This window comes from Macaca fascicularis, chromosome 13 (assembly GCF_037993035.2).
Source record: "Macaca fascicularis isolate 582-1 chromosome 13, T2T-MFA8v1.1".
Taxonomy (NCBI): domain Eukaryota; kingdom Metazoa; phylum Chordata; class Mammalia; order Primates; family Cercopithecidae; genus Macaca; species Macaca fascicularis.
Window position 1 is genome coordinate 47640525 of NC_088387.1, and position 17509 is coordinate 47658033.

The window sequence follows — 17509 nt, forward strand, 5'->3', positions numbered from 1 at the left end:
TTGCAAAGTCTAGGGCAACCACTATAATTTTTTAAGGGGTATAATTGATACACTCAGAGATGAGAGAAAACAGAATCATATAAAGTGCTCAATTAAAACCACAGGAGGAGCTGGGCATAGTGGCATGTGCCTGTAGTCCCAGCTACCCAGGAGACAGAGGCAGGAGAATTGCTTGAGGCTAAGAGTTTGAGGCCAGCCTGGGCAACATAGCAAGACCCTCTTTCTTAAAAAAAAAAAAAAAAAAAGGACAAGTGTTGGCCGGGCACAGTGGCTCAAGCCTGTAATCCCAGCACTTTGGGAGGCCAAGACGGACGGATCACGAGGTCAGGAGATCGAGACCATCCTGGCTAACACGGTGAAACCCCGTCTCTACTAAAAAATACAAAAAACTAGCCGGGCAAGGTGGCGGGCGCCTGTCGTCCCGGCTACTCGGGAGGATGAGGCAGGAGAATGGCGTAAACCCGGGAGGCGGAGCTTGCAGTGAGCTGAGATCCGGCCACTGCACTCCAGCCTGGGCGACAGAGCAAGACTCCGTCTTAAAAAAAAAAAAAAAAAAAAAAAGGACAAGTGCCACAAACACAAAATAGTTGTAAACATGGTAGATATTAATTCACTGATATCAATACTCACTTTATTTATTTATTTATTTAGAGACGAAGTCTTGCTCTGTCGCTCAGGCTAGAGTGCAATGGTGCATCTCAGCTCACTGCAACCTCTGCCTTCCGAGTTCAAGCAATTCTCGTGCCTCAGCCTCCCAAGTAGCTGGGACTGCAGGTTCACACCACTACGCTGGTTTATTTTTTATATTTTTAGTAGAGATGGGGTTTCGCCATGTTGGCCAAGCTGGTCTTGAACTCCTGGCCTCAAGTGATCCATTCACCTCGGCCTCCCAAAGTGCTGAGATTACAGGCGTGAGCCACTGCGCCTGGTCAATGATTACTTTAAATATGAATGGTCTAAACATATCAATTAAAAGACAGAGGATGTTAGAAAGGCTCAAAAAACAAGACCCAACTATGTGACAAGAAACCTACATTAAATATAAAGACACGGGCCAGGTGCGATGGTTCACACCTGTAATCCCAGTACTTTGGGAGGCTGAGGTGGGAAGACCACTTGAGGTTAGGAGTTCGAGACCAACCTGGCCAACATGGTAAAACTCTGTCTCTACTAAAAATACATAAATTAGCCGGGCATGGTGGCACAAACCTGTAATCCCAGCTACTCGGAAGGCTGAGGCAGGAAATCACTTGAATCCTACAGGTGGAAGCTGCACAGAGCAAGACTCCATCTCAAAAAAAATGCAAATACACACACACACACATATATATATACACATAGATAGATAGATACAGATGAATTAGAAGTAAAGGGAGGGAGAAAGATATACCATGATAATACTAATCAAAAGAAAGCAAGAATAGGTATCTTAATTTCAGACAAAGAAGAATTCAGAGCAAAGAACATCTCTTTAACAGGGATAAGGGAGGGCATTGCATCATGATAAAAGGGTCAGTTCTTCAGGAAAACGTAATAGTCCTTAACATGTATACACCTAACAGCAGAGCATCAAAATACATGAGGCAAAAAAATGACAAAACTGAAGAACAGACAAATCAGCTATTACAGTTGTAGACTTCAACACCCATCTACCAGTAATTAACAGATCGTGCAGGCGGAAAATCAGTAATGATACGGTTGAGAGGAACAGCATGTTAATCACCTGGATTTAATTGACATTTGTGTAATGCTTCGGCCAACAACAGCAGAATACACATTCTTCTCAAGCTCATGTGGAATATCCACCAAGACAGACCACATTCTGGGACATAAAACACACCTGAACAAATTTAAAGGAACAGAAGTCATGCAGAGTATGCTGTAACACCACATTGGAATTAAACTAAAAATCAATAACAGAAAGATTACTGGAAAATCCCAACAGATTTAGAGATTAAACGATATACTTCTAAATAATATATGAGTAGTCAAAGAAGAAGTCTTAAGAAAATTTTGAAAATATTTTTGACTAAACAAACATGAAAATTTAACTTATCAAAATTTGTGGGATGCAGCAAAAGCAGTGCTTAGAGGAAGATGAATAACATTAAATGCATATATTAGAAAAGAAGAAAGATCTAAAAGCAACAACCTAAGCTCCCATTTTAGGAAACAAGAGAAGGAATTGCAAAATAATCCTAAAGCAAGAAGAAAAAAGGGATAATACCAAATAGAGCAGAAATCAGTGAAATTAGAAATAGGAAACAATAGAGAAAAATCAATGAAACTGAGGCTATCTCTTAAAAAGATTAATAAAATGGATGAATCTCTAGCCAGGCTAACCAAGGAAAAAAGGGAGAAGACATACATTAATATCAGAAATGAAAGGTGATCATTATTGATTCCATGGACATTAAAAGGATAATAAAGGAATATTATGAACAACTCTGTGCCTACAAATTTGATGACTTAGGTGAAATGAACTAATTTATTGAAAGACACAAACTACTAAAACTCACACAGGAGAAATAAATAATTTGAACAGGTCTATTACTATCAGAGAGGTAATAGATAATAATTAACAACTTTACAAAAAAAAAAAAAACAAAACAAGAGCAACAGACCTTGATGATTTCACTAGCGAATTCTACCAAACATTTAAGGAAGAAAGGATATCAATTGTCTACAATCTCTTCCAGAAAATAGAAGCAGAAGGAATACTTTCTCACTAATCCCATGAGGTCAGCATTATCCCAGTACAAAACCAGATAAAGACATGACAAGAAAGAAAAACTACAGATCAATATCCTTTATGAATATATATGCAAAAATCCTCCACAAAATGCTGGCAGATCAAATTCAACAATGTATAAAAATAATTATACACCATGACCCAAAAGGATTTATCCCAGGTATTTAAGGCTGGTTCAGTATTCAAAAGTCAATTAAGACAATTCATCATATCAATAGGGCAAAGAAGAAAAATCACACAATAATGTCAATTGATGCAGAAAAAGCATTTGACAAAATCCAACACCTATTCATAGTAAAAACTTGCAGTAAACTAGGAATGGAGGGAAATTTCCTCAACTTGATTTTTTAAAAATCTACAAAAAAACTATAGCTAACATCATACTTAATGATGAGAAACTCAAAACTTTCCTACTGAGATCAGGGACAAAGCAAAGAGATCCCCTTTCACCAGCCCTTTTCAATATCATACTGGAAATTCTAGCTAATGCAATAAGACAAGGAAAGGAAATAAATGTATATAGTTTGGGAAGGAAGAAATAAAACTATCTTTGTTCACAGATGATATAACTGTCTATGCAGAAAATTCCAAAGATTTACCAAACAACTCCTGTAACTAATAAGTGACTATAACAAGGTCTCAGGATGTAGTCTTAGGGTACAGTTGCTTTTCTATATACCAGCCATTGGAATTTGAAATTTAAGACATGATACAGTAGCACCAAAAATTTTAGAAATAAATCTAACAAAATGTATACAGGATCTACATGAGAAAAACTATAAAGGTAATGAAGGAAATCAAGGATCTAAGTAAATGAAAAAATATTTCATGTTCATGCGTAGGAAAATTCAACATTGTTGTCAGTCCTCCCCAACTTGATCTATAGATGCAATATAATCCCAGTAAAAATCTTAGCAAGTTATTTTTTTTGGATGCTGACATATTGATTCTAAAGTGTATATGGTAAGGCAAAAGACCCAGAATATCCAACATAACACTGAAGAAGTACAAAGTTGAATGACTGACACTACTCAACTTCAAGACTTACTGTAAAGCTACTACAATCAAGTGTGATATTGTCAAAAGAGCAGACAAATTGATCAGTGGAACAGAATAAATAGCCCAAAAATGGACCCACACAAATATAATCAGCTGATCTTTGACAAAGACACAAAGACAATTTAATGGAAGAAGAATAATATTTTTAGCAAATGGTGATGGAATGACTGGACATTCATATGCTTAAAAAAAAGAAAAAGAATCCAGGCCGGGTGCAATGGCTCATACCTGTAATCCCAGCACTTTGGGAGGCCAAGGCGAGAGGATTGTTTGAGCCCAGGAGTTCAAGACTAGCCTGAGCAATGTAGAGATTTTGAGACTACTAAAATTTTTTTAAAAAATAGCTGGGTGTGGTGATGCATGCTTGTGATCTCAGCTATTCTGGAGGCTGAGGTGGGAGGATTACTTGAGCACAGGAGGTCAAAGCTGCAGTAAGCCATGATCATGCCACTGCACTCCAGTCTGGATGACAGAGTAAGACTCTGTCTCAAAAAAAAAAAAAAAATTCAGACATAGTCCTTACACCTTTCAAAAAATCATCTTAAAGTGGATCTTAAACCTAAATATATAATGCAAAACTATAAAACTTCTAGAAGATAACATATGAGAAAATCTAGGTGACCTTAGGTCTGGTGATGAGTTTTTAGATACAACCCTAAAAGCATAATTGATGAAAGAAAAAAATGATAAGCTGGACTCTACTAAAATTAAAAACTTGTGCTCTATGAAAGACATTTAAGAGAATGGAAAGAAAACCCACAGACTAGGAGAAAATATTTGCAAAATGTATATATCTGATAAAAGACTTGCATCTGAAAATACCAAAAGAACTTTTAAAATTCAACAATAAGGAAACAAACAACCCAATTTTAAAATGGACAAATGATATGAGCAAACACCTCATCAAAGAAGATATACAGATGGCAAATAAGCATATAAAAAGATTCTAAATGTCATATGTCATTCAGGAATTGAAAATTAAAACAATGAGATCCACTAACACCTATTAGAATGGCTATTTTTAAAAAAACTGACAATATCAAATGCTGGTGAGGATGCAAAGCAATAGGAAATGCTCTTCCATTGCTGGTGGGAATGCAAATGGTATAACCACTTTGGAAGACGGTATGGCAGTTTCTTACAAAACTGAACATAGTCCTGTCATCTGAAGCAGTAATCATGTTCCTAGGTATTTACCCAATTAAATTGAAAATTATGTTCACATAGAAGCCTACATATGAATGTTTGTAGCTACTCTATTCATTATCACCGAAACTGGAGGCCACCAAGATGTCCTTCAATAGGAGAATGAATGAACAAACTACAGTACATTCATCATTGAAGTATTATTCAGAGATAAAAAGAAATGAGGTCATTGGCAAAGCCTGAGTCCTTTCCTCTCACTTTCCTCACTGGCCAGCATGAGGTTCACCACTTGTTCCACCTTCTCTAACTACCAGTCCCTGGGCTCTGTCCAGCCACCAAGCTATGGCGCCTGGCTGGTGAGCAGTGCGGCCAGCATCTATGTAGGCGCTGGGGGCTCTGGTTCCCAGATCTTTGTGTTCTGCTGCACCAACTTCCAGGGCGATATGGGGTCTGGAGGCCTGACCATGGGGATGGCTGGGAGTCTGGCAGGAATGGGAGGCATCCTGAATGAGAAGGAGATCATGCAAAGCCTGAATGACCACCTGGCCTCCTACCTGGACAGAGTGAGGAGCCTGGAGACTGAGAACAGGAAGCTGGAGAGCAAAATCCGGGAGCACCTGGAGAAGAAGGGACCCCAGGTCAGAGACTGGAGCCATTACTTCAAGACCACTGAGGACATAAGGGCTCAGATCTTCACAAATACTTTGGACAATGCCCACATAGTTGTGCAGATCGACAGGGCCCGTCTTGCTGCTGATGACTTCAGAATCAAGTATGAGACACAGCTTGCCATGCACCAGTCTGTGGAAAGTGACATCAGTGGGCTCCACAAGGTCACTGATGACACCAATGTCACTTGGCTGCAGCTGGAGACAGAGATCGAGGCTCTCAAGGAGGAGCTGCTCTTCATGAAGAAGAACCATGAAGAGGAAGTAAAAGGCCTACAAGCCCAGATTTCCAGCTCTGGGTTGACCATGGAGGTAGATGCCCCCCAATCTCAGGACTTCGCCAAGATCATGGCAGACATCTGGGCCCAATATAGTGAGCTGGCTCGGAAGAGCTGAGAGGAGCTAGACAAGTACTGGTCTCAGCAGATGGAGAAGGGCACCACAGTGGTCACCATACAGTCTGCCAAGGTTGGAGCTGCTGAGATGATGCTCATGAAGCTGAGATGTACAGTCCAGTCCTTGGAGATTGACCTGGACTCCATGAGAAATCTGAAGGCCAGCTTGGAGAACACCCTGAGGGAGGTGGAGGCCCAGATGGAGCAGCTCAATGGGATCATGCTGCACCTGGAGTCAGAGCTGGCACAGACCTGGGCAAAGGGACAGCCCCAGGCCCAGGAGTACAAGGCCCTGCTGAATATCAAGCTCAAGCTGGAGGCTGAGATCACCCCCTACCACTGCCTGCTGGAAGATGGTGAGGACTTCAGTCTTGGTGATGCCCTGGACAGCGGCAACTCCATGCAAATCATCCAGAAGACCACTACCCACCAGATAGTGGGTGGCAAAGTGGTGTCTGAGAACAATGACACCAAAGTTCTGAGACATTAAGCCAGCAGAAGCAGGGTACCCTTTGGGGAGCAAGAGGCCAATAAAAAGTTCAGAGGTTAAAAAACAACAACAAAAGAAATGAGCTATCAAACCTTGAAAACACATGGAGGAAGCTTAAATGTATATTGCTAATTGAAAGAGCCAATATGAAAAGGCTTCATAATATATGATTCCTGTAAGAGTTAAAGAAAGGAAAGAAACATGGAAAGTGGCTCGACAGTCAAAGACAGGTTTATTTTGGAGAATAAACCTGAGAGGGGCTTCTGGCTGATTTGGGTCAGAAGCACTCTCTCTAACAGACTAAGACTATTTATTTTAGAGTGAGAGAACTTACCACAAGCTTGGAATGTTTCTCTGTGGGGGAGAAGTTTATGGTGGGGTTGGACTGTCTCTGATGGGAGAGGCAGTTATCCTGGGGCTGACATCTCTCTGGCTGGAGGGGAGGTTGTCTCAGGGCTGGCATGTCTCTGGTCAGGGAGGGGTTTGGAATGTTTCTAGTTGGAGATGTTATTTATGGTTTATGGTCATGCTTAGCTTATGGGTGGATCATGAGGTCAGGAGTTCAAGACCAGCCTAGCTAACATGACGAAACCCTGTTTCTACTAAAGATACAAAAAATATAGCCAGGCATGGTGGTGCATGCCTGTAATCCCAGCTACTTGGGAGGCTGAGGCAGGAGAATCGCTTGAACCTGGGAGGGGGAGGTTGCAGTGAGCCGAGATCACACCATTGCATTCCAGCCTGGGCGACAGGGCAAGACTCTGTCTCAAAAAAAAAGTGGGGGGGCGGGTTGGAGAGAGGAAGGGGTGAGATGAAGAGGCGAAACAAAGGATATTTAGAGTAGTGAAGCTATTCTATATGATATATAATTGTAGATGGTTGTCCTTATGCATTTGTCAAAACCCATAGAAGTATCTAGACAATAGAAGAGTAAACTTTAATGTAAACTATATAGTTAATAATAATGTATTGGTATTGGCTTATTAATTATAACAAATGCACCACACTAATGCAAGATGTTAATAATAGGGAAAACTGTAGGGGTGGAGGTGGGGTTAGGGTGGAGGTAGGTACATTGAACTCTGTGTACTGTCTGCTCAATAATTCTGTAAATCTAAAACTGTTCTAAAAATCTATTAATTATTTTAAAAATTGTTGACTTAAGACAACACTGATGTTAAACTGGTAGCAATATCCTATCTGAGAGGTGAGGGAATTCCAGCTGCCTCTGTGTGCTTTGCCCACTACCCTGGTTTTCAATAGTAATCAGGCTTATTAGTGGGATTCTGAATTAGGGCTCTTGGTAACTTTAGTTCTTAGAAATTTTAGTTTACAAAGCCAGCTTTGTGAAACTCTCAATAACTCACTTTTCTGATAAGTAGTCTCTGTAGTCCTTGATTGTTAGTAAAAATGGCCCTCAGTAGAAATGCATATGACTTCCCCCTAACAATCAAAGAGAGCACTTGGCATTTTGAACTACATCTGTGACCCACTAAGGGAATTTCCCCTGAACCACGTGTCATAAGTCATATCCAGTAATCACTGTTCCGGACAAGCAAGAACGGGGAATTGGGAGTTCTGCTCATTCTAACAGAATTCTAATTATAGCACTGAGGGTATTCCCTCCAGCAACTGTTGATTTGGTTCATTACTGGAGCTCTGTCAAACCCAAGCCTCAGGGCAATGACCCCATCCTGGCATTCCGTGTCTTCCGTTTTGCTTCTGCAGCCCAATCTCTTCATAACTGATGGATATTATGGGAAAATGCCAATTTTCAGTAACCCTGCCTCTCCTGTCTTTTGTGCTGTGCCCACAGAATGCCCTCCTATCCACATTGGGCTTCCAGTACCCACGTACCCTCAAAGAAAAACTGACCAGAAGGGACATCTTTCGGGTCTGCAAAAAGTCCACTGGGGCCTGCGGCCAGACCAGCCGCAGCAGGAACTGACTGGCCCAGGGAGTGGGGCAAGCAGCCGGGACAGCAGCGTGGATCTTATCAGCAGGACTCGTGAGTTCCTTGAGCGGTGCATTCTGGGGAGCCATCGTGCTGGTGTGTCCAGATGGGACCCAGCAGGGCAGGGGGGATTTTCTGGAGAATGTGGGTAATGCTCCACATGGCTCAGCCTAGCCTCTCAGGCCCCCTCTGCTCTGCTTCCATTTTTGGCCAGCCTTCCTTCTCAATGACACTTTTGGTCAGACTGAAGCCCTCTGTCTTTCTCTAGGGACTTTGAGACCTCCACTGTGATCCATTCTGTGTTGATTTCATGGTTTAATTCTCAGAATTATTTCCCTCATTTCCAAATTCCAAGGACCATACAGTCGTTGCTCTAAGAACCAATAATGGACATGCTTGTTTTGTACAAGGCATTGTGTTCAGTAAACTGAAGTTCTTGTTACATTAGCTCCACCCTCTCTCCTCACTGGAACTGAAAGGCCTGGTACAGAATTGTCTAGTCACCCTGCATTATAGCTTGCAAGACACCTAGGAAGCTTTCTCCCAGGACAACAAAGACCCCAGGACTGCCTCTACTCCTTCAGAAAACAGCACTGGGCTAATTAAAAATCAGTCTTTTGCTCTTTCCTATGGAAAGAAAATTATCAATCTTAAGAGGAGTAAAAATGACTGGAATCCTTAGAGCACAAATATGACATTTTATTTTCTAGACTTTACTGATGTTTCTGGGGACGTGATTTCACTCTCAGCATATCCCAAACCTGCCTAATAAATAGTATTAGTTTGGTTTCTACTGTATATATAGCTCACTGTCTTAAACATGGAAAAGTTGGTTTATTTTACCTTCCAAGGAGTGTCAGAGGCAGTGACTGCATCTTAGTATCCTGGCAGGAGACCTGATGCACCTGCTCTCACAGGCCATGAGAGCTACCCCCAACCCCGCAGAGCCCTCTGCAACCCCGCTCATTGGCATTAGGTCGACCAGGGCCTGTGGCTTTTCCAGAGTAAATGTGCCTTTGTAGGAGATGGGGTAATGGTAAATCCTTTGGAGAAGTCCAGTGTAAGAGATGGGCTGTAGTTAAAATACAACACACACACACACACACACACAACACATACAAAACACGTGCACATGCACGCATGCGCACGCACACACACACGCACACACACAGAGTCTTGCTCAGGAGTGGGAACATCAGAGACCAAGAGGAAAGCAAGCCTGCTGGGAAGACCTCTTGCCCCCATGTTGGTTCTGGATGCCTCACACATATTGACATGGTCTCTGAGATATTCCCCTGTCACCCCACCACCTCTCCTATATTCAGGATTGAGGTCGTCCTTGGAAAGTAGAGTCTGCTGGGTCCCTCCTGAGCCAGAGAAGAAGAAAGCAGTTTAGATTTGATGCCCTCTGCTCAAAGACTCTAGAAGAGGTGACATGGAACATCACAGAAGTAGTTGTAGATGGTGGATTTGACATTGCTTTGGTGGTTTCTCGTTCAGTTAAGTGGACACTGATTTTAACTGCAAACCAAAGAAAAAAGAATGTAGAACCCTTTGGCATATATATATTTTTTGAGACAGTCTCATTCTGTTGCCCAGGCTGGAGTTCAGTGGCGCAATCTCAGCTCACTGCAACCTCTGCCTCCTGGGTTCAAGTGATTCTCGTGCCTCAGCCTCGCGAGTAGCTGGGATTACAGGCACGCACCACCATACCCAGCTAATTTTTGTATTTTTAGTAGAGACAGAGTTTCACCATGTTGGCCAGGCTGGTCTCAAACTCCTGACCTCAAGTGATCTACCTGCTTCAACCTCCCAAAGTGCTGGGATTACAGGCATGAGCCACCACATCCAGCCCCTTTTTCGTATTTGTACCAAATATATTGGTGCATTTCCTTCACCGCCTGCTCTTCCTATACTATGTGTATGTGTTACTGGCTTGTTCCCAATAGGGCTGTGGAGTAGGAAAGGAAGAATGGGAGAGCCTGGGAGGACAGGGAATTTTAGGCCATGTCTCATAAGCTGGAGTAAAGTGAAGACCCCTTTTAAAGGGAAAATAAAGTCCTGTGGACCCACGAAAATGCATTTTTATATTTGTAGGGCCCCAGGAAGCCACATATTCCAATTTGAGAAATAATCTAACTAATTAGGGTTTTATTCCATAAAAATATCTTCTAATTATGAATTGTAACCCAAGTTTTGCTATTCCATCTAATAGAAGGAATTTTTTAAGATTATCATCAAAATGGAAGCAAAATTTAAAAGTTCAAGTGAAACGTTTCTACCCCTGAGAATACATTCCAGACCCCAATTCCAGACACTCCAGTTTGAGGAAGCCACAAAGCCTGATAACAAGGTCACCAACCACAGTGATTTTTCTGCAGCCCATGGGAATTGAGTTGGTTTCTGCCATTCTTCATGGAGTGGAAATCTCAACCCGCTTTCACTTCTTCATGGAGTGGAAGTCTCAACCCGCTTTCACTTCTAAGCAAAATGGGCACTGTATGTGTGATACAGATATAAACCTTGCTCTTGCCACATCTCAGGGATAGTGTCAATGCCCTATGGAAGGGAAAATGAAACGGCGCCAGAATCGTTTTACCTGCCTCCTCTGGATAATTGTCTGAATCTCCCACTTCTCTTTGCTGTAGGACACCTGAACACATATGTTTTTCCTCTCTGAGTGCCCTGTCTGTTCTATAAATCCATCCAGACACCTAGACAGGGGGCCCAGCTGGTCTGGCTGCATAGCCCAGCAGGAACTCCCACTTCAGAGGACAGGGTCATCCTGCAGAGTATGAGGGGCCTGGGCCAGGCAGGGTGGCTAGATGTGTCTGGACCTGAGGGTCAGGCACACTATGCAGATGGAGGATTGAGCAGAGACCCCTTCAGTTCCTGCCTTACAGAATAATGGCAAAGATCCAATAAGACAGTGTATGTGAAGGGGCTTGGTACCTGTGAAAGCCCCCTGAGAATGATAGTTCAATATCATTTTTAAAATGTATAATATTAATAATCATAACTATAAAGTTGAAACAAAGGCCGAGTAGCTCACTTTTATTCCTTTCTCAGAGACCCATGAGGGTGCCTTTGATATATGCCGCAAAGTTCCTAACCTCCAGGACAGTTTTGAAATACACAATCCAGCTGCCTGACATGTTAGATGTGAATGGGGCTTGGGTGTCTGTACTTTTCTATTAAGTTCCAGAGTACCTGGTTAAAAGATACACTATCCTAAAGAAATTTGATGGTTCCGTGAACCACATTTAACTTACATAACCATGTGAAGTCCCTGCTCTCACTCCAGTTGAGGCCCAACTAACTGCTGGTCCTCAATCCCACAGCAGGTCAGGGGCAGGAAGAGGCCAGCCCAGGCATCCTTGTCCTTCTTGTACTGGCTCCATACCCTACATGGAAAGCAGCCCCTTGCTTCAAAGTTGCCCTCTGGATCATGTCAGAGCCCCTTGGAGAAGACATCTTGCACCTGGAGATGATAGACCCACAAACAGATAAGCATAAATTGGTGGGAGGTATGCTGATGGAGGTCTGCACAGGAAACTATAGGAGGAGAAACAGGAGCACATAGGCCCAGGTGGTGAGTGGTGGCAGAGGGGGCAGCACGGGCTTCCTGGAGCAGGTGACACCTGTCATGAGTCTTAAATGATAAGTAAAAATTAGCTAGAAAAGGCAGCTGGGAGGATTAAAGAAAAGGAAATTCATACATTTCTCTTTTCTAGCTTTATTGAGATATAATTGACAAAATTATATATGTTTAAGGTATAAAACATGATTTGATAAACATATCACATTGTGATATGTGATATGTGAATTGTGATATGTTTATCACATTGTGATATGATTGCCACAATCAAATTGGTTAACACCTTCATCACCACTCATAGTTACCTTTGTGCGTGTGTATGGTAAGAACACTTAAGATCTCTTTAAGCAAATTTCAAGTATGCAATACAGTATTGTTAACGATAGTCACCATGCAGTACATTAGATCCCTGGAAAATTTTCATCTTTGACCAACATCTCCCCATCTTCCACATCCAACCCCTGGTAAACACTGTTCTGCCCTCTGTTTCTATGAGTTCAGCTTTTTCAGATTCCACATATAAGTGAGAACATGCAATAGTTCTGGCTTATTTCACTTAGCATCATGCCCTCCAGGTTCTTCCATGTTGAAACAAATGGCAGAATTTCCTACTTTTTTATGGCTGAATAATATTCTGTTGTATATATTTATATATGCCACATTTTTTTTATCCCTTCTTCTGTCAGTGGACATGCAGGTTATTTCTGTTTTGGCTATTGTGAATAATGCTGCAGTGAACATGGGCATGTGGATATCTTTTTAAGATACTGATTTGGCCTCCTTTGGATGTATACCCAGAGATGGGATTGTTGGATCATAGGCTAGTTCTACTTTTTATGTTTTGAGGAACTTCCAGATTATTTTCCATAATGGCTGTACCAATTTACATTCCCACCAACAGTGCACAAGTGTTCCCTTTTCTCCACATCCTCGCCAATACTAGTTACCTTTTGTCTTTTTGTAGCCATTCTAACAGTTATGAGGTGATATCTCACTATGGTTTTGGTTTTAATTTGCATTTCCCTGATGATTAGTGATGGTGAGCACTTTTTCATGTACCTATTGGCCATTTCTATGTTGTATTAGTCCGTTCTCATGCTGCTAACAAAGACATACCCGAGGTTGAGTAGTTTATAAAGAAAAAGAGGCTTACTGGACTCACAGTTCCACATGGTTGGGGAAGGTTCACAGTCATGGCAGAAGGTGAAGGAGGAGCAAAGGCATGTTTTACATGGTGGCAGACAAGAGAGCATGTGCAGGGGAACTGCCCTTTATAAAACTGTCAGGTCTCATGAAATTTATTTATTTATTTATTTATTGAGATGGAGTTTTGCTCTTATTGTCCTGGATGGAGTGCAATGGTGCAATCTCGGCTCCCTGCAACCTCTGCCTCCCGGGTTCAAGCAATTCTCCTGCCTCAGCCTCCCAAATAGCTGGGATTACATGCGGGTGCCACCACGTCCAGCTAATTTTTGTATTTTTAGTAGAGATGGGGTTTCTCCATGTTGGTCAGGCTGGTCTCGAACTCCCGACCTCAGGTGATCTGCCTGCCTCGGCCTCCCAAAGTGCTGGGATTACAGGCGCGAGCCTCCCATGACACATGGATATTATGGGAGCTAAAATTCAAGATAAGATTTGGGTGGTGACGCAGCCAAACCATATCATACGTCTTCTTTAGAAAAACATCTATTCAGATCCTTGGCCTTTTTTTAAGGGTCTCACTGTGTTGCCCAGGCTGGACTTGAACTCCTGGGATCAAGCTATTCTCTTGCCTCAGACTCCTGAGGCACTGGGACAACAGGCACATGCTCCTGTACCTGGCTTCCTTTGCCCATTTAAAAATAGGATTATTTGGTTTTTTTGCTATTGAGTTGTATGAGTTTCTTATATATTTTGGGTATTAAGCCCTTATCAGATATATGGCTTGCAAATCTTTTCTCCCATTCTATGGGTTGCCTTTTCATTTTGTTGATTGTTTCCTTTGCCATGCAGAAGCCTTTTCATATGGTGGTGTTACATTAGTTTATTTTTGCTTTTGTCACCTATGCTTTTGGTGCCATATCAAAAAAAAAAAAAAAAAAAAATCACTGCCAAGACCAGTGTAAAATAACTTTTCTGCTGTTTTCCTTTAGCACTTTTATGTTTTGAGGTCTTACATTTAAGCTTTTAATCCATTTCAAGTTAGTTTTTTGTCAGTGGTATAAGATGAAGTCCAATTTTATTCTTCTGCATGTGGATATCCAGTCTTTTCAACACCATTTATTGAAGAGACTAGTCTTTTCACTTTGGGTATTCTTACCACCCTTGTCAGATATTAGTTGACCATGTGTGTGTGCATTTGTTTCTGTGCTTTCTATTATATTCCCTTGGTCTATGTGCCTGTCTTTATGCCAGTACCATACTGTTTAGATTACTATAGCTTTGTAATATAATTTGAAATCAGGAATTACATCTTCTCAGTCCTCACACCACCAGTAAAAGGGAGATATTATTATCCCCATCTTCATATTGAGAAACTAAGGTTCAAAGAGATGTAGCATAATGTAGATGTTAATCAGTGAAGGTGGGAAATAAAAACAGATCTATTGACTCCAAAGACTGTGCTTGCCCTTTCACTACATTACTTTCCTGTGTAAGATGTCATTGGTCAGTCACCATATTGGACCCAGGCTGATAATGATGTCCTTTCAAGTACCCAAATTGCTTTATGTTGAAAGGAATAGATAGGTAGGAAATAATAGGCCATAGCAGTTGGTTTACTTATTTTCTCTCTTCCTCCTTACCACACCTTCCCCCCAGTGTGAATATATTAATAATTTAGGAAGTCAATACTTAGTAGCCAATCAATTTTGACTCAAGCAGAACTCATATGATGAATAGAATCATCAAACTGTGGTGAAAGTCAGTAGGAGCCAGGATTTCTACCCTGGGGGAAAAAAATGTGTTTTCTGGCTGTGAAAACCTCTTGAGAGGCCGTTAGGAGAAAGAGGATTAGAAGCAGCTTTAGAAATGTGGTTGCACTTCCACTTTTCTAGGCTGCTAATAAGAACTGGAGCCAAGATTTAAGAGAAACAAGGTTGGTCAAACCCAGCCGGGGTGTGTAGACCCTGGAGTCTCAGTATTCTCATCTGGAGAGTGAAAGATTGTTGCAGGGTGGCCAGTTGTCTCAATCTGCCCAGGACTGAGACATGTCCCAGGATAAGGGAGGTAGGACTTTCAGTGCTGAAACCAGGTTGGTCCTAGCCAAACTACATGGTTGTTCATGCCAAATTGCTATGAGTTGTTAAATGAGAGATAAATAGATATTAGATACCTCACATGGTGCATGGTGCATGGTAGGCACTTAACATATAGTTGGTTCACTTTATACACATTAACCCAATTTAAGAGCACCATGCCCAAATCTTTTTCCTCTACAAGTGGGCATTTGTTTGGTTTGGCTGCCCTCACTGGTACTGAGAAGCTTATGAGATCCTTCTGATGGGAGGAGTGTGAAAAATATTCAAGCCTTCATCTATTTGCCAGGTATTGAGCAACGCTGGGGTCACCAGAAGATCAAAATTACCCCAAGATGAGAAGTAAAGGAGAGAAAGGCTCTCTATTAAGACACTGGAACCTCACAAGGTTCCAAAGCCTTAGGACCAAAGACATGTTTCATGCTGTCTTTCTTTTCTGTTAAAGAAGGAGCAAGGGTTAGGATAGAAAATAAGTTTATCTCTAAAACATCTCTTGCACTAAAGAGTTCCTGAGGCAGGCTACGTTTCAAACATAGGAGCAAAGACAATTGGCTTTCTTTTTTTTTCTTCTTCTTTTTTTTTTTTTTTTTTTTTGAGACAAAGTCTTGCTCTGTCACCCAAACTGGCATGCAGTGGCACAATCTCGGCTCACTGAAACCTCCACTCTGGGTTCAAGCAATTCTCCTGCCTCAGCATCCCGAGTAGCTGGGATTACAGGCGTGTGCCACCACACCTGGCTAATTTTTTTTTTGTATTTTTAGTAGAGATGGGTTTCCCCATGTTGGCCAGGCTGGTTTCAAACTCCTGACCTCAAGTGACTCAAGTGAGCCGCCCACCTCGGCCTCCCAAAGTGCTAGGATTATAGACGTGAGCCATGGTGCCTGGCCGACAATTGGTTTTCTTTTAGGGTTTGAAACTTTAGAATGGGGGTGGCTTCCTCACCTTTGTCTACTTAATTTGGATCTTGAAGGGAGTGGTGAAGTGGGGAGAAGTGAGAAAAGAGGAAAGGAGGAGGAAAAAGGAGAAAGGATAAAGATCATTCTAGACCTTTTATGCTCCCCCCGACCCCGGGGCTGGGGAAGGAAGGCACATTAAAATTATCTCAAGGAAGCCTGTATCTATCCGTCTCTTTTCTTGCCCTTTGAAACCTTTAAATCAAGATCTCCCTGAATTTTCAGTGTATACTGCATTCCCTCCCTAGCCATGAGGGCTGTTCTCCTAAAAAACAAAAACAAAACACAAGCAAAAAACGCTATCAGGAGAGAATCTTGAGTTAGTGACCTTAAGACCTTAAGGGGAAATGGGTTGAGAGCCTGAATTTGCAAGTGAACCAATGAAAGTCCTAATATAAAGTTTTTATAACTTTATTCCATATGGTTAACTAAAATAGACTCCAGCCTCCTCACCACATTCTAGAGTAGGCCCACACCTTTGCTTAAATGTCTGTGAATTTCCAAGGCTTCTAGTCTCAATGTTGCCCTGGCTCCAAGTCCCTGCTTGGTGGATTCAGTCTCACTGTGCTTCACCTTTGGTATCTGTTCTCTGCTTTAACCTCTAGGAAAGCCCAGGTATGGAGTTCTGCCCTGCTGTGGTTTCCTCAAAATTGGTCATTTAAAGCATATAGGTGAGCAGCAGGCTTTGTTGAAGGTTCAGAACCATGGAGGGGGTTTACTTTGCAGAGATACTCAATTTTTTCTTTTTCTTTTCTTTTTCTTTTCTTTTTTTTTTTTTTTTTGAGAAAGAGTCTCCCTCTGTTGTACAGGCTGGAGTGCAGTGGTGTGATCTCTGCTCACTGCAACCTCTGCCTCCCAGATTCAAGCAATTCTCTTGCCTCTGCCTCCCGAGTAGCCAGGACTACAGGCACCTGCCACCATGCCCGGCTAATTTTTGTATTTTTAGTAGAGGCAGGGTTTCACCATGTTGGCCGGGCTGATCTTGAACTCCTGACCTCAAATGATCCACCCACTTCGGCCTCCCAAAGTGCTGGAATGATAGGCATGAGCCACTGCAACCAGCCAAGATACTCAATTTTTAAAATGAGATATTAGATATCCCTGTTCTTAAAAATCCTCTGGCCGCTGAAGATTTCCCCTTGGCCACCTGCCTCTGTAGTTTCACCTTCCCACCATATTTTTGGCAACTCCCACCCCCCATCACTGCGCTCCTGAGTCTCCTCATATCTCCTTGCTTCTCGGTTTCTGAGTCCCCTCT

General features: G+C 42.1%; 1 protein-coding gene and 1 pseudogene across 8 annotated transcripts in view; both read left to right on the plus strand.

Moving 5' to 3' along the window:
- SLC4A5 (solute carrier family 4 member 5) overlaps positions 1-17509 on the plus strand; it is a 111606-nt gene that overhangs the window by 15600 nt on the left and 78497 nt on the right. For all 8 annotated transcript variants that reach the window (XM_074011462.1, XM_074011461.1, XM_005575561.4 and 5 more), the window contains one exon: positions 8327-8518. In XM_074011462.1, coding sequence (XP_073867563.1) covers positions 8327-8518 — 192 coding nt within the window. The remainder of the gene's footprint in view (positions 1-8326; positions 8519-17509) is intronic.
- Positions 5233-6642, plus strand: LOC102141193 (keratin, type I cytoskeletal 18 pseudogene; annotated as a pseudogene).